This window comes from Trichosurus vulpecula, chromosome 8 (genome assembly GCF_011100635.1).
Source record: "Trichosurus vulpecula isolate mTriVul1 chromosome 8, mTriVul1.pri, whole genome shotgun sequence".
Classification (NCBI taxonomy): Eukaryota; Metazoa; Chordata; class Mammalia; order Diprotodontia; family Phalangeridae; genus Trichosurus; species Trichosurus vulpecula.
In genome coordinates this window covers 63,530,662-63,549,304 of record NC_050580.1, presented here as the reverse complement: position 1 = coordinate 63,549,304, position 18,643 = coordinate 63,530,662, and the positions used below count along the sequence as shown (strand labels likewise).

The 18,643-nt window shown below is 39.9% G+C and overlaps 1 protein-coding gene across 1 annotated transcript in view; it reads right to left on the bottom strand.

Annotated features, from left to right (window-relative positions):
- LOC118828694 (heparan-alpha-glucosaminide N-acetyltransferase-like) overlaps positions 1-18,643 on the bottom strand; it is a 378,901-nt gene that overhangs the window by 201,127 nt on the left and 159,131 nt on the right. The window contains exon 7 of the mRNA XM_036735519.1: positions 1,288-1,370. Within this exon, the coding sequence (XP_036591414.1) occupies positions 1,288-1,370 (83 nt within the window). The remainder of the gene's footprint in view (positions 1-1,287; positions 1,371-18,643) is intronic.

The window sequence follows — 18,643 nt, the reverse complement described above, 5'->3', positions numbered from 1 at the left end:
GTCTCCCTACTTACATATCTACCTTCCTACCTACACATCTATCTACCTACCTACATATCAATCTTCCTATCTATCTACTTACATATCTATCTGCCTTCCTACTTACATATCTATACGCCTACCTACATATCTATGTATGTATTTTAAAAATAAGTTGTATAGAATACTAGAGAGCCATGGTGTCACATACAACTCTCTTTTTCTATTCTTCATATAAGGAATGTTCATGTTCATTATTGTTTGTCGAATGTCATAATAAAAAAGAAAATATGTGTGGTTTGTAGAGGCAGAGGATAAAAAACTCAAACTACTTGCACCCATCCTAATTTCTTCCATCTCCCTTGCTTGAAACTTTGCCATGGCTGAAAGGACTAGGTAACAACTCTCTAGGCATTAAATATTCCAAGACACATCCAACATCCCCAAGAGGTCACTGGGGGATCCCCAAACTTTGTAGCCCAGATAGAGTTTGTGATTCATCTTTGGGTCCTTCAAAGGAAATAATAGGTGGAAAAAACACTATACAGATGTAAGGAATGATGATGACTGAACAGGAACAGACAAATTACCAGATGATGGTGATGGTGTAGTTGCCTGATTCACCACTGGGTGGAAGTATTTATGTGAAAGCAGACTGAGACCAGGGTGCCTTGAAAGGGGGTTCAGCCCTGTTTGAGTGACAAAACTGACACCTCTGCTACAGTCATTCACAAACTCCAGCTCCTTCAGGGAAACCTCCATTGTTCTGGGACTGAGGTGGAGAGGGGTCTTCTCACACAGAAAGACTCATATTTCAATATTAAATGAGTCAGTAAAACTCATACTTCAATATTTCAAAAAGAATTTCCATACATTAAGGCATAGAGAGGAGAAGGAAATAGGTATCACAATTTAGGGGTAAAAACAAAACCCTTAGACATGGAATCAGGAAACCTGGCTTCTAATCTTGGCTCTCCCACTGTGTAAACTCGTTCTTTCAGTTTGGACAAATCAGTTCACCTCAGAATCCCAGAATCTCAGAATTGGGCACTGTGCCCTTCTCTAATATATCCTTACATTGATTTTACCACAAAGGTTCTTTCAGAAAGCATGTGTCATTTACAGCCCACTAGGCTCTTCCCACAAGCTTCCAACATCTAAGATGCTGGATGATTCATCTGATTGAAATCACACAACTCTAATCCAAGAGGTACCATTGATTCTAGTACAATTAACACCTTCCCAGCCCCTGTCACTGATCCTTTAATTCTCATATCCAAAGCTCTATTAAGGGAAGAAGAGTTTTACCCTCTGAATGTGTCCAGAGAAAGAAGTCTTTTCCTCCTAGGCTCCTCAGGTGGAACACGCTCAGGAAAGCGAGGCTCTGATGCCTGAAAAAGAAAGGAAGAAGGATAAGAGTGGCAGGTGCTATTGCCATCAGTCCCAAAGAATTAGAGTTGGAAGGACCCTCGGGAATCATCTTGTCTAATTCCCTCATTTTACATATGAGGAAACTGAGACTGGGAAAATGAAGCAGCTGATTCATAGGATCACAGGAACATGGACTTCAAGCTGGTAGGGATGGACCTAAGAGGCCAGCTAGTCCAACCCCTTCATTTTACAGTTGTAGAAATTGAGGCTCATAGAGGTAAAGTGGATTGTCAAAGGTCATTCAGTTGGTGTTGGGTTTTGAATGTAGGTATTCCTGACTCCAACTCTGACACTCTACTTACCTGGCTGGGATGAGTCTTGACTCCCATCCTAATGATTTTTACATCCCTTTGGCTGTACTTATTTTGAGGGCACTTTAAAAATGTCTCCATTCTACATATGGAAAAATAAAGGCCCAATGCATGAGAAAGTGACAACATCAAGGATAAAGTAAAAATAGACTTCCTGGAATCTTGTGAGTCTATACCATATACTGATAAGGTATAATTTTCCCAGTGGGGTAAGGCTATTTGAAAACAACTTACAACTTTGAAATAAGCTCAAAAACCCTTTCAATAAAATGAATAAACAAAGTCTGTAGCATATGTATTTAAGATTGCTATTCATACCCACTGGGAGAGGAAAGTCTGCCTGTAGGATAGAGAACAAATTTCCTAGTTCTTTCTCTAATCCAGAAGAGAGTAACAGAGGCAAATTTCTGCCAAGGACCAAGGAATCAGTCAATATCAAGCTTAGTTAAGAAGGGACTCATCTGTCCTCAGCAGAGAAGCAGTCTGGATACATGTGGGCCAAGGGAGGAGAACTGAAGACTAAGAAGTCATGAAGGGGATAGAGAAGAATGACAAATGTGAGCTCTGAACTCAACGATCTCTAAGGTACCTTCTTGCTATAATATTCTCCAAGTCTATGAGGTTCAACAAAGATGAATATAAAACAAGTAGAATGAGACACATTTTTAGATATGGCCAATATAGGAACTTGTTCTACTTGACTGGGAATGTTTGTTTTCTTTTTTTAATAGAGGGGAGATAGGAGGAAGAAAAAGATGCTTAATAATTTTTAAAATCAAATTTCATTTAAAAAACATTTAGATAATGTTTGTAGTTGATAGATCCATAAAGCAATATTTAAGAAAGTAAAGGATATTTGGATATTCATCATGGTCCCCAACCTCTTGAGAATGACAACATTGGAGGTCCACTAGACCGACCCCAAATCATTCCCTAGGGCCCCTGACAGAGGCAGATTTCTGAATGAGAGAGAACAGTGTCATGGTTGGTCTGCTGGTGCTTTGTTGTGACCTTTGGCTTTATCTGCTTCATCTCCCATCCCTATCCTACCCTGGAGGCCTCTTCTATTGGCTTACTTGTCTAGGAATAGCAAGGCAGCTTCTCCTGCATGCCCCAAGTGTTATAGTATCATAAATTTAGAACTGTGACAGAACTTTGAGACCATTCAGTCAAATCTCCTCATTTTACAGATGAGGAACTGAGGCTAAGAGTAGTTGTCACTCATGCTACCAAGGGTGACTTGACCAAGGTCACACAGATTATAACTAGAAAGGTTGGATACTGAACTCAGGCACTTTGACTCTAAATTTGGCATGCTTTCCACCCTGCATTAGCCCTTAGAACTAATAGCACAAATGCTGAAGCAACAGTGAAAATCAGAAAGGGAATGAGAGACAGACAGACAGAAAGGGAGACAGAGACAGAGTGATCGAGACAGAGAAAGAAGGAAGGAGGGGAGGCAGAGACACAGTGGGGAGGGAAGACAGGGGGACAGAGAAAAGCAGAGAGGAAGAAACACAAAAATAAAGGGAAACTTCTGGTGCCAAGATGATAGAGTAAGGAAGGAACCCTCTGAAGCCCTCCCAAATTCCCCTCCAAACATCTAAACTACAACCTCAGAATTGAAGCAGCTCTCCAGCTAAGCAGGAAAGAGCAGCAGCAGCCAGCCAGGCTCACATCAGGGAACCTGCAGCAAGGCTCCAAACCTGGGACAATCCACAATTGAGGCCTGCCCTTCAGCAAACCAGGAGCCCCAAGGAAAGTGAGCATTCTATGCAGCTCAGCCAGGCCCCACACCAAAGACCCTACCCTCAGCACAAGCCACCAGCAAATCCAGGACCCTACTGCTGACCAGCAGTGAAGCACCTTCCAAGAGCTGAACAACTGCAAGACCCCACCTCCAGGGCCTACATGCAGAGAGACCCTGTTTCCATAGCAACCCAGCAGCAGGGCCCCATCCTTGGAGCAGGCCAGCAACTAAACCCCACACCCAGAGGAGGACAATAGGGAGGCCTCAGCCCCCCACCTTACCAATATAAGCCAGAAGTGAAGCCTACCCTCCAGAAAAGCAAGCAGCTAAGCCATGAAGCCCAGTGAAAGCCAGCAGTAAGACCCAGAGTTCTAGCACAAAAAGCCTGGTACAGTGAAGGACCAGAGCCCAACTCTCACATAAAAACACCAAGTCACAAAAAGGAAGAAAAAAAATGAAGAAAAAAAAGAGCTTGACTATAGAGAGTCACTATAGTAATAGGGAGGATCAAGGCATAAACTTAGAAGAGGACAATAGTATCAAAATGGCTACATGTGAAGCCTCAAAGAAAAATGTAATTTGGTCTCAGGCACCAAAAGAATTCCTTAAGACCTTAAAAAGGATTTTAAAAAGCAAATTAGAGAAGTATAAGAAAAATTTGGAAAAGAAATGAGAGTAATGTAAAAGAATCATGAAAAAAGAGTGACTAGCATGGGAAAAGATATACAAAAATTTATTGAGGAAAATAATTTCCTAAAAAGTAGAATTCACCAGATGGAAAAGACAGTACAAAATCTCACTGAAGAAAATAATTCCTTAAAAATTAGAATTGAACAAATGGAAACTAATGGCTCTGTGAGACATCAAGATATGATAAAACAAAATCAGAAAAGTAAAAAAAATAGAAGAAAAATGCGAAATTTCTCATTGGACAAACAACTGACCTAGAAAATAGATCCAGGAAAGATAATATAATTATTAGACTACCTGAAAGTCATGATAAAAATAGGGCCTGGACAACATCTTTCAAGAAATTATATTTAAAAAACTGCCCTCACATATTAGAATGAAAAGGCAAAATAGAAATTAAAAGAATCTACTGATCACTGCCTGAAAGAGAACCCAAAGTAAAAGCTCCCAGAAACATCATAGCTAAATTCCAGGGAGGTCAAAGAATAAATCATGAAACAATTGATATTTTCATTAAGGAAAATGACAATAATGAGACAACATACCAAAATTTGTGGGATGCAGCCGAAGTGGTACTTAGGGGAAAATTTATATCTGCAATTGGTTACATCAATAAAATAAAGAAAATTAAATCAAAGAATTGAGTATGCAACTAAAAAAACCAGAAAAAGAACTAATTAAAAATCACCAATTAAACACCAAGTTGGAAATCCTGAAAATCAAAGGGGAGATTAATAAAACTGAAAGTAAGAAAACCATTGAACTAACAAATAAAACTAGAAACTGGTTTTATGAAAAAAACCCATTGATTAATTTGATTTAAAAAAGGAAAGAAGAAAACCAAATTACTAGTATAGAAATGAAAGGAGTGAATTCACCACCAATGAAAATGAACTTAAGACAATTGTTAGGAACTATTTTGCCCAATTATATGCCAATAAATTTGACAATCTAAATGAAGTGGATGAATACCTACAAAAATATAAATTGCCCAGATTAACAGAAGAAATAAATAACCCAATCCTAGAAAAAGAAATTGTATAAGTCATCAATAAATTTCCTAGGAAAAAATCCCTATGACCAGATAGATTCAAAAGTGATTTCTGCCAAACATTTAAAAGACAATTAATCCCAATACTATATACACTATTTGAAAAAATAAGCAAAGAAGAAGTCCTATCAAATTCCTTTTTATGACACAGATATGGTGCTGATACCCAAATCAGAGACAAAACAGAGAAAGAAAATTACAGACCAATTTCCCTAATGAATATTGATGCAAAAATTTTAAATAAAACACTAGCAAAGAGATTCCAGCAGTATATCATAAGGATCAATCACTATGACCAGGTGGGATTTATACCAGGAATGCAGAGCTGGTTCAGTATTAGGAAAACTATCAGCATAATTGGCCATATCAATAACAAAACCAACAGAAATCATATGATTATTTCAATAGATGCAGAAAAAGCCTTTGACAAAACACAGCACCCATTCCTATTAAAAACATTAGAGAGCTTAGGAATAAATGGAGCTTACCTTAAAATGATAATTAATAGTTATCTAAAACTATCAGCAAGCATTATCTGTAATAGGGATAAGCTAGAGGCCTTCCCAATAAAATCAGGGGTGAAGCAAGGATGCTCTGTTATTTAATATTGCATTAGAAATGTTGGCTATAGTGATAAGAAAAGAAAAAGAAATTAAAGGAATTAGAATAGGCAGTGGGAGAACAAAACTATCACTCTTTGCAGATGATATGATGTTATACTTAGAAAAAGCTAGAGAATCAACTTAAAAACTATTTGAAATTATTAATAACTTTAGCAAAATTGCAGGATACAAAATAAACCCATATAAATCATCAGTATTTCTATATATTCCAACAAAGTCCAGCAGCAAGAGATAGAAAGAGAAATTCCATTTAAAATAACTTTAGACAATATAAAATACTTGGGAGTCTACTTGTCCAGACAAACACAGGAACTATACAAATACAACTATAAAACACTTTTCACATAAATAAAGTTAAATCTAAACAATTGGAAAAATATTAATTGCTCATGGGTAGGCTGAGCAAATACAATAAAAATGAAACTTCTACCTAAATTAACCTATTTATTCAGAGCCAGAAAAAATAATAATGAAATTCATCTGGTAGAACAAAAGCTCAAGAATATCAAGGGAATCAATGAAAAAAATGCAAAAGAAGGTAGTCTAGCATACCAGATCTCAAATTGTATTATAAAACAGAAATTATAAAATCAACCCAGTACTGGCTAAGAAATAGAGTGGTGGATCAGTAGAATACATTAGGTACAAATTAAATTATAGCAAAGGACCATAGTAATCTAGTATATGATAAAACCAAAGATACATCTTTTGGAACAAAACTCATTATTTGACAAAAACTGTAGGGAAAACTAGAAAACAGTATGGCAGAAAATGAAGTGTAGACCAACAACTCACATCATATACCAAGATAAGGTCAAAATGGGTACATGATTTATGTATAAAGGCTGATACCATAAGCAAATTAAGAGAGCATGGAATAATTTAGCTGTCAGATTTATGAATAAGGGAAAAATTGAGACCAAAGAATATACAGAGAACATTATAAAATGTAAAATAGATAATTTTGATTACATAAAATTAAAGTTTTTTGAAAAAACAAAACCAATGCAACCAAAATTATAAGGAAAACAGAAAACTGGGGGAAGATGTTTGCCACAAGTATATCTGACAAAGGCTCATTTCTTAAATATATAGAGACCTGAGTCAAGTTTATAAAAATACAAGTCATTCCCCAATTGATAAATTGAAGGATATGAACAGGCAGCTTTCAGACAAAGAAATCAAAGCTATCTAGAATCATATGAAAAAATGCTCTAAATCACTTTTGATCAGAAAAATACAAATTAAAACAACTCTGAGGTACCACCTCACACCTATCAGAGTGGCTAATATGACAAAAAAGAAAAATGATGGCTGTTGGAGGGAATGTGGGAAAACTGGGACACTAATGCATTGTTGATAGAGTTGTGAACTGATCTAACCATTCCAGAGAGCAACTTGGAACTATAAAACTGTGTGTATGCTTTTATCCAACAATACCACTGCTAGGTCTATATCCCAAAGACATCAAAAAAGGGGAGAGGACTTATTTGTGCAAAAATATTTACAGCATCTCTTTTTTTGTGGTGGCTAAGAATTGGGAATCAAAAGGAAGCCCATCAGTTGGGAGGATGGCTAAACAAGGTGTGATATATGATTGTAATGGAATGTTATTGTGCTATAAGAAATGACAAGCAGGATGACTTCAGAAAAACCTGGAAAGACTTAGATGAACTGATGCATAGTGAAGTAAACAGAACCAGGAGAATGTTGTACATAGTAACAACAATATTGTTTGATGAAGAATTGTGAATGATTTAGCTATTCTCAGCAATGCAATGCCAAAGGACTAATGATGAAGCATACTATCCACCTCCAGAGGGAAAAAAAAAACTGAACTTGATTGAATATAGATTGAAGCATGCTATTTTTCACTTTTTATCTTTTATTTGAGTTGTCTTGTACAAAATGACTAATATGGTAATGTTTTACATCATTGAACACTTATAACCTATGTCTGATTTTTTACTGTCTCAGGGAGGGAGGAGGGGAAGGACAGAAGGTTAGAATCTGAAACTCAAAACTTAAAATAAAATTGTTAAAAAATTAAAAAGAGAGGGAAACAGAGAAAGAGAGAAGAAGAGACAAAGAGAGAGGGAGAGAAAGAGAAAGAGGCAGAGAGAGAAGGAGGGAGAAATAGATATACAGTGAGGAGGGGAGACAGAGAAAAGTAGAGAGGGAAAAACAGAGAAAGATAGGAAAGAGGAGAGAGAGAGAGAGAGAAAGAGAGAGAGAGAGAGAGAGAGAGAGAGAGAGAGAGAGATCAATAGAACTTGTAAATAAACTGTTAAACCTTTCTCTACAGAGAGATCTCTAAAACAGTCTTTGTGTTCCTTCCCCAAACCTGCCAATTGTATTAAATAAATCCTTCCTTCCTTGCTGGACACAGAAAACCAAATCCTATTAAGTAGTGGAAGCAACGTAGCAGGGCAAGGGGAGTGGGGAGGAGAGGAGGGGGCCCAGAGGTAATTGCGAAAATGGACTACTCGGCCTGTTTGGTAGTATGTCCTCACTGCCTAACTCCAAGAGTTCAAGTCCATTAATAAAACTGCCCCTGTCATGTGCAATCTGCCCTCCCATCTCTCTGCACGAAGGAAGTTGACATGTTAATGTTTGCATGCTGGTCAGGCGGAGTAAAGCCTTCATTAGATTTTAGAAAGCTCTTCTCCCTGGCCAGGCCTCTGGTCTGGGCTTCGATTGAATTACCAAGCTAAACAGAACAGGAAGGAACTGCTCCCCTAATTCTGTTTGATAGCTCTCTTTATCATTTTCAGTTGCCAGACTGAACATAGCTGGCCTCCCCTGCCTTAAGAAGGGGTCACAAGTTGGTACTTTCTGGCTCCAGAGAGGAGGAAGTCACTGTCTGTGCAGGGTGGTGACCATCACGGAGACCCTGCTGAGGTATAAGGAGTCCTCTTGTTCCCAAGGAAGCCCTTTGTAGTTAGTGTTTGGCGGGAGAGGGAAGTACAGAGACAAGCAGTTGAGTTTAGAACCCCAAGCAAGGGGTTTGGGAGAAGTGACCTAAGTAGCTGCAGAAGACCTATCAGAGGGTATTGTATCAATTTGGCTAATTGAATGGCAGTTTATTTTTATAAAATAAGGTTTAAGTCTTCTTTTTGATCTTCAAAAACCTCGAGCCAGGCAAGGCAGCCTGGTGCAGCAGAAAGTATGGCTTGATTTTGAATTGAGTAACCAAGATTAAGGATAGGTGATTTAATCTCCCAAGAACTAGTTTTCCTTATCTGTAAAATAAAGGCCTTTGAGATCCCTTCCAGATCAAGATCTATGAGGCAAGGATCCTATCTGGATCCCAGTTGGAGGTCAGCTTATATGCCCTTTAAATTCTAGCCCTGGGTCTGATTATCCTATATGGCAGTTTGAAGGAACAAGAGGTGGTAGAGTAGGTGGAAAAACACTAGACTTGGAGTCAGACCTCCTGGATTTCAGGCTCAGTTCTACCATTTAAGCTATGTAAGTCACTCAGAGGCCTCAGTTTCCTCATCTGTAAAATGGAAATAATAACAGGTGTAGCATACACCTCAAAGGATTTTTGTGAAATAAGCCATGGGAAGATGGTACAGTGGACAGAGCACTCAGCTCCAGGTTAGGAAGACTCACCTTCCAGAGTTCAAATCCAGCCTCAGATACTTACTAGCTGTGTGAAGCTGGGCAAGTCATTTAACCCTGTTTGTCTCAGTGTCCTCATCTGTAAAATAGGCTAGAGAAGGAAATGGCAAACTACTCCTGTATCTCTTCTAAGAAAAGCCCAAATAGGGTCACAAAGAGCTAGACCTCATGGAACAACAGCAAATCCTGGGAAGACCACAAAGCCTGTTTAGATGTATTATTAGGGAAATGGGGGACCAACCGAGCTTGAGCCAAGGTGAAGGGTGTGTCAGAGAGTGAGCTCCAAGGTCAGTCCACCAGGAGATTGAGTTTTTATTTGGGGCCATTCTCTCTAATTCCCAGGGATTAAGGGCTCCTTGTCTGGGTAATTGTCTTGTGTTTAATTAGGGTTATTGAAAGCTCTTTTCCTAATTTACTTTAAGATCCTCAAATGACTGCTTAGGAAAGATCACATCGAAACTACAAGATGATGGCCCCCGGAAAGAGCTCTTTGGGGGTCGATTTCTGGAACTAATTACAGAGCTTTCTCTCTCTTTGATTCAGTTTCCAATCCTTTGCTTTCTATTCTCCTGCCTATTCTTCCTCCCAGGTTCTTTTTCTTCAGTCCTTGAGCTAATTTGGGGGAAGTCACAAGTCAAAAACAGGGAGAAGCGCGGTGACATGTACTTTAGTCTAACCTATTAAAGCCCTAATCAGCCTATAAATTTATTTTACAGCAAGCTGGGAGTATTTAGGCTGGGAGCTGAGGTGCATTTGAAAAGCTAATAAGAAAAAGGAAACACATAAAAGGCCCTCAAATTCCCAAAGATCCTATTGTTAACTGGGGAAATATTAACTTTATGGGTTGTTTGGCTCAAAAGATTAAAAACAAGACAGCCACCCCCAAAATACAACCCAAGAGCACAAGTGCTTGGTGGGGGAGGAAGAGGGTCACAAGGGGGAAAGGGGCACAAGCTTGCTTTGTTCTTTACTAATTCAATTGTTCAAGTTGGATGGGAACTTTTCTCTGGGCTAGGGTGGGCTAGGCGAATAGCCACAACTTTGTATTACTACACAAGATTTGTGGTTTCCGAAGGCATTGAATTGTCCTTCCATGTGGAAACTGGAAAGACTGTTCCTGTATGACCCAAGAGTCCCAGCACCACAGAATGGGGGTGGGGGGAGTGGGTGGGATGGGAAGGAGACAGTGTGCTGCAGGGGAAAGAGCATTGACTCTAAAGTGAGAGGACCCAGGGTTCAAATCTTGCCTTGGACGCTTATTTGTGTGACCTTGAGCAAGTCAATTAATTTCCATGGGTCTCACATCTGTCATCTGTAAAATTCGACTTGGACACGATGGCTCTGAGGTCCCTTCAAACTTTACATTCATAATCCTATGAGCTCAGAAACAATCTAGTCCAACCCCTATTTGAAGAAGAATCTCAAACTGTCTGTTTTCCATATAAATGGTCATCTGGTGTCAACTTGGAGATGTGAGAAATGAATATTTCTCTCATATTTAATAACTAATTATTGTATTAGGACCACATTTTTCTCCTTTTCAACTTCCTCATCCAAAAATCAATCAGTGTGAGAAATCTCTCTTAAAGATTTACCCAGGCCAAGATCTAATCAGAAAGTAAAAGATCTAATCAAGCTTAGGCTAATGGGCATATTCCAGCTCATTGTGTTTGCTCAGACAGATCTGGGAAAGTGTTGGTTCTCCCCATTATCAAGACAGGTGATGGGGAAATTGATGTCTCTTAGACCAAGATTTGAGTGACCTAAGTCACTTACCCCAAGATAGCCCACCTCCCATTTGATTAACCAATCAGAGGTGATTAGGCATCCCTCAGGAACCCCTCCTCTTCAAAAAAAGCATATAAACTGTGACCCCCACCACCATTATGGGGTCTTTTGGTCTAAGAGCGATGGCCAAATGACCATCCTTTTATTAATAACCCACTGGCCTTATTAATAAAATGATTAAATTACCCAGAAACTATGTCTCTCAAACCTTTTTAAACATTGCAGAGACCTTCAGTGAGAGGGAATCCATTATCTCCAGGGACAGACCAATCTACTTTTGGATAGCTCTAATTAAGGGAAGGTTTTTCCTGACATCCAACCCCAAAATATCCTTCTTTGCGACATCTACCAATTCATCTCTCCTGGCTCTGCTCTCCAGGGGTGGAGATACACATGACTCTAATCCATCTTTGAGATGACAAACTTCCTAGGACTTGATGACAGCTATCCTGTCTCATCTGAGCCTTTTCAACTCCAGGTTCAACAGTCTCAATATCTTCAGTCCATATGACACAGATGCCAAGCCCCTCGCCATCCATGTTGTCTTTTTCAAAATAAGCTCCATTTTATCAATGTCCTTCCTAAAATGCTGGCCCTAGAATGGAATGCCATAGTCCAGAAGTATTCTGTCAAGGGCAAAGCTCAGCAGAACTGTTCCACCCTATCCTACTCCTCCAATTCCTGGACAATGTGCTCAATCGGTGGTCTTTCCACACTTACCTAGAGATCAACATAAGCCCTTATTTTCCATTCCAAAGATGGTAAGTGGAAGTCACTAGAGGGAATGACAATATATTCCATACCTCTGCACTATCAATCAATTAAGGCAGCATGGTAGAATAAGAAGACCTGGGTTCAAATCCTGATTTAATCACTTATCAGCACTTTGCCTCTGAGGTTCAGTTTTCTCTTCTGTAAAATGGGGATAATAACACTTATATGACCTACTTCACATGGGGCATTATGAACCTCAAATTAGATAATGGATTTGTAATGATTCTGCTTTGTAACCATAAAGTTTGATACAATAATAATAATAAAATAATAGCTCATGTTCATAAAAACCAAAGCAGCTTGTATACCATGTCTCATGTGATTCAAACAACAACTCTAGGGGATAGGGACTATTATCATCCTCCTTTTACAAGAGAAGAAAAGAGGCTCAAAGAACTAGTCAGTGACTGAGGCAGGATTCGAATCCAAGTCTTCCTGACTCTATCCCTTTATATTACACTGTCTATAGTGCTAGATATCATTGTTGTTGTTATTAATGATGATGACGTTGGCTCACATTTAATTAGCTCTTACCACGTGCTAAGTGCTTTACAATTCTTATCATTTGGTCCTCACATCAACCCTGGAATGTAGGTGCTATTATTATCTCCATTTTACAGATGAGGAAACTGAGGCAAACAGAAGTTAAGAATTGCCAGGGGACACACAGCTATTTAGAGTCTGAGGGCAAACTTGAACTCAGGTCTTCTTGACTCCAGGCTCAATATTCTACCCATTGCACCATTATATCAGCAAGGCAAGTTTCATGATATTGATGGTAACCATGAATACGCCCGTATAGTTTGGAATTGCAAAGTATGAGACTCTCTGTATAGAAGTCAGAAGAAGTAAAACATTTATTCACATACCAGAGGATCAAAGCCCCAAACCAATAACCCCAATTTGACATAGCAGTAACTGTATCCCAAAACCAATATAAGTCCACCTCAATGTAACAGCAAGAAGATTAAAACATAGTATCACAGCAAAGAGCCAAGTCATCCTGTAACCTTCCCTTCTGCTAGGGCCTTCCCGTATATACTCACTTACAAATCCTAACTGCCTGCTTGCCTGTGTACTCTCCTCCCACAGTTCTGAAAGCCCTTGCAGTTCTCAGAGCCCTTCCAGTTCTCTCTCTGTCTCTCTCAGTTCTCTCTCAGTTCTCCATCCTCTCTTGCAGTTCTCTCTGCTTTGTCTTCTTCTAGAAGCAGTATTGTCTCTGCAGCTCTCTAGTCTGAGCTTAATGGCCACCCACAGGGTGTATATGTATGTATATATATATATATATATATATATATATATATATATATATATATATATATACACCCTGTGTAGGCCTGGGGCTTAGCACCCAGTAGCAAATAGGTGTACACCTGGGGCTTAGCACCTAATAGCAAAAGGGTGTGGGCCTGACTACAAGCAAGCCTCTCCTAATCAAGCTTCCCTTAACTAGCTCCACCTGAGGCCTATTGAATGGGTGGGGAAGATCTTTGAGCACATTAGCACCACAACCATCTACCTGTCCCATTATATGAAATGACTTATATGTTCCACACCTAATCTGGACCCAATATATTAATCCATAGGCAGCCACAGGGCACAGTGGATAGAGCATGGGACATAGAGTCAGGAAGACCTGAGTTCAAATCCAACCTTAGATACTTACCAAATGTCTAACCCTTGGCTAGTTACTTAAACTCTCTGTCAGCCTCAGTTTCTACATTTGTAAAACAGAGACAACAATGGCCCCTACCTACCTAGGTTGTTGGGAGGATCACATGAGATCATATTCCTAAAGCTCTTGGCCAGCCTTAAAACACTGTTTGAATTCTAGGTTATTATTAGTCTATTACTAATAGATCTTATAGATAACACAGGAGTAGGAAAATAGATGGTTCTGGTCTTCATGGAGAGTGCAGCCTAGTAGGGGCAAAAAGATGTGTACTAAAGTGAAGCAGAGAATAAGAGAGTGCTAAAGTAGGCTACAATGAAAAATTAGCAGCAAAGGTGTACCCTAATGGATGGATAGCTAGGATGTGAAGAGATGGCAAGGAGGAGCTCCTTTCATCTCATCAACCAAACTCCCAGAGAGGATGTCCTCTCTGAGAGGAGACACTGACTGCTTATTGTTGTAGCTACTGGTCTACTGCCCAAGGTAAGTAATCTAGTGGGGGTGGTGTTAATCCCCAAGTGCTGTATCATAGGCACAGCATGTAAGTAAACCCATCAGTCTGGCCCATGATGTAGACCTGGGGCCATGAAAGAACCTGCAAGCCCCTGGCATCTGTGCCAGGGATCTAGCCCACCTACCTTACCTAATGTCACTATCACTACTATATTAAGTACCCCAGAAAGACTTTCCAAGACCACTTTTCCTCCCAAGCTCCAGAAGAAGCAAATTCTGTGGCCTCTGAAGAAGACTCCATTCAGTTCCCCATATTGGCTTAACTCTCCATCTCCCTTGACTATGAAGGGAAAAAAAAAGAAATTCCCAGAATCCTTAGAAGGACTGAGGAGGCCAACTAAGAGGCCTGCCACCTGCTTATAGCTGATTAGCTCATTGTCCTTGCTGGCAGGGAGCATTTCACAGTGTTATAAAGAGGTACCCCAATCCGCAGGGTTATTTATCATAGAAGCTAATGTACTGAAGTTGGAAGGCCAAGGAACAAAGCAGTCATATATTAGGGGAGGGGAAGCTCTGGGAGTAGGATATGTTCCTTCATTTGTCCTGGCCTAGTCTGAAGTTGATCCATCTTGGCTTAATTGGGCTATTGCTTTAATTAAAAAACCTTGCCAAAAAAAGGTTTCCAGCAAAATGCTGCAATTTCAGTGCTACTGGATCCAAGTCAGGATGGAGACAGGGCTTACTTAGCCTAATCAAAAGGGGGAAATGCCATAACTGGCATCCTATTAGTTCAGCGACAGCCCTCCCTGCACCCACCCTTGTTCTCTTTCTCCCATAGAAGACTTCTGAAGACATTCCTCTCGGCAGACCAATTCCCAGGCTCAATTTCATTTGTCCCTCCTTGTCTGATGGCTGGTGGGACTCATTTGGCAAGCCTCGCCAGCTGCAGTTAATCATCATTGTCAGCAGCAACATTTCCTTGGCTACCACTGCTGACGGAGAGGCAGACCAAGGGCACACAGAGGTGACCTCCCCAAAAGCAACCTGCTCCACCACTGTTCCATTTCCTGGTGTCAGGCTGAACCAATGGCTTAAGGCCACCTGTGCTCCCAGCTCAGCAGAGACCCTGGCCTGCCAAGGCAAATCCAACCCTACACAGCAGGGGCAGATTGGCATTAGGTAAAGAGGACTCTGGGAAAACCTTAGTGGAGGTGAGGGGCAGGAGTTGTAAGCAAAAATGAAAGACAGATTCTTATGTATTTTGACATTCATGTGAGCAACATGAAGAAGCAACACTGTAATAGAGTTAAGACCTGGGTTCAAATTCTGCTTTGGCATTTAATGTGTGACCATACAAAAATGACTTTATTTTCTTGAGCCTCAACTGACTTTCTAAGGCTTAAATTTCTAGACAGTTTGCAATTTGTGAAGAAAAATTCTCACACAACTAAAATCCTAGGTTCTTGATGCTGACCATGACTTATAAGAACCGTATTCCCAAGATGGCACAAAGAACTCCCATAGAGAGATTGTACCAAATACATTTCACCTCAGTGGCAATTGAAGGGCTGCTACTGTACAGCATAGGAGAATTCCTGTTCGATTTGGCAAGCAGAGTCTTAAAATTGTTTATTCCCCAAATAAGTAAGTGCAGCATACTACAACAGATAGGACATTTTAAGAGAATCATAGATAGAATCCAAAGGACAGAGATGACAATTTTAATGAGTACGTAAGTCTCACAGGGACTTCAAGTTCATTCCCCTGTGTCTGGAAATACGCTCATTTAAGTAACCTAGATTGGCATATTGCTTTACACTCATCTATAAACCTAAAATTGTTATATAAAAATGAACTATTGTTACTAAGGGCTTCTAGGTGGTGCACTGGATAAAGTGCCAGGCTTGGAGTCAGGATGACTCATCTTCTTGAGTTCAAATATGGCCTCAGACACTTACTAGCTGAATGACCCTGGGCAAGTCACTTAACCTTGTTTACCTCAGTTTCCTCATCTATAAAATGAGCTGGAAAAGAATATGGCAAACCACTCCTATATCTTTGCCAAGAAAATCCCAAATGAGGTCACAAAGAGTTGGACACAACTGAAACGACTGAACAACTACAACATTGTTACTAAAGACTACTTTCCCCTTTTAAAAGAGCCACCTTAAGTAACAGACTACTGATAAGTAGGAACTTCTCCCTGTTGTCTACCTTGAATTCTTCCTCAAGTCCATGTAAGCCTCCATTTCTCTCTTCACTCTCCTAGGTCAGAAATCATAACAGCTACTTACGTGAGCATCTGAATAAGATTAAAGCCCAGTGCAAAAGATCATTCCTCTCCAAGCACCACTCTTGGTTCTCCAACTTTCTCATAGAAGCCTCCTCACTTTGAACATTCACTCTGCTCTTGGACTTCTCACACTGGAAGTACTCTCCACTTCTGAGGCCCCTTCTAATTAACTGGTTCTGCCCAGAACTTCCACTTTAAGGAAAATGCTCAGACCAGTCATATCTTTATTCCTCTATAGGTTCCCCTCCTCACTTCCCAGACTTTCTCCTCCCAAATAGGTGTCTTCCCTCTTTCTTTAAAATTCTTTTATGTGTTATCTCCCCCATTGGAGTGTAAACTACTTGGGGGTAGCCACTGTCTTTCCTTCTGTTTGAATTGTATTCCCAGTGCTTAGCACAGTGCCTGGCACATAGTAAGTGCTTGTTGACCTAATGGTAGAACAAGGATTCATAAAGGTGTTGGCTTTTTTGGTAAGCCAGTGGTTTAATAAGCCAGGAGAATTGCCTTCTTCTCTATAGCTTAGGCTGCTGTACCATGCAGGGGCAAAGTATGGAGGGTTCTTTAGAAGTATGACTAATGTGTGAGTGCTTAAGGACTTTGAAGGACTCCTGAATCCTTCTAAATGAGGAGGGAGGGGGAGAAAAGGGAGAAGGAGAGGAAGAAGAGAGATGTAAGAGTCAGAAATGTGAGAGAGGAAGAAGAGGTAGAAACAAAGGTGGAAAAAGAGGAAAGAGAAAATGATAATATTGGAAAAGAGGGAATTTATTGACTTACTGATAATTCATTGTCATTTCCAAGTCTAGGCTGGGATAGGGTCATTTGGGAATTGCTGTCATATAGTCAGATAAAAGCTACAGAATTCCGCCTCATGAGTCCATTTGAGTTGTGTAGCTCAAAGACTTTGAAATAACAAAATAAAAAGAAAATCTCTTTGAGGATTTCATATATATATATATGTACATGTATGTATATATAATATATATTATATATATTATATATTTATATACATAATATATATATTAATATCTTAAAAAAAGATTTCCTCCATACTTCTAGTCAAAAACTCAGGAGATCTGACTTAGTGCCTGGCACATACTAGGCATTTAATAAATGCTTGATGGTTGATTGATTGATAATCTCAGTTTTTCCACTGATTTGGTCCTTGACTTTCAGAAAGGACTTGACCTCTCTGGTCCCCAGTTTCCCCTTGTATGATTTGCATACCAATCAGAGTCACTGGAAACAGGAGGGAGATGTGAAATGAGAGATTTTAGAATTCTCTGAAGAATGGTGTGGTGTGAGCTCATTGCTTTGTGGTCATGTATTGTACACAATCTACATAAAGGAATCTAGTCATCTCTATCTGCCCCATGCTCTTGACAGAGTATACAACTGAAAAAAAATGACTCAGTCTATGGAACCTCCAATTGGTCCCCTGGGCCTTACAGAAAATCTGCTTCCTCATTTTCGGTAGAGACTACTTCACTCAATTTCAGCCCCACTCTCTCCCTAGAGTTAAGGGGTCTGGAAGAAGACCAAAAATAACCAAGGTCACAATGAAGGTCTCTTTGACCCTTTATGGTCCTAAAAGCTCTCTTGGTACTTTTTGCAAAAGTGAGAAGCATTAACCCTAGTGTCTTCTCTTGGATCTCTTCCAAATCACTTATGTGCATTAGACCAGCCCCTAGTGGTCTGGCTGAAGATATAGTAATGGGGAGTATACAATGATAATTCTTTGAATTTGGGGATAGTACTTTCCCTTCAGGGCAATGCCAGTGTGACATAATAGAAAGAATGATGGATTTGAGGTCAGAAGACCAGGGTTAATCCCACTCTGCCACCTGCTACCTGTGTGATCCTGGACAAGTCACTTCATCCCTGGGGGCCTCCATTTCCTCATCCATAGGGTGTGATTTCACAAAATCACAAAATGAGAGGATTAGGAGGGATCTCTCCCTACCATGTCCCATGGACATCCTCCATGACTCTCTTCTCTAAGCCATGCATGGAAGCAATCCCCACTATAGCATACCAACCACGTGGTCATAGATATTCTTCTTTAAGACCCCCAAGGATAGGGAACCCACCACATGCAGAAGTAGTCAGCTCCAGCTGTCAGGAAACGTTTGCTGACATGGAGGCTGAACTTAACTCTTCACACCTTTACTCCTCCTCCTTGTTCAAGGAAAAAGTCTTATCTC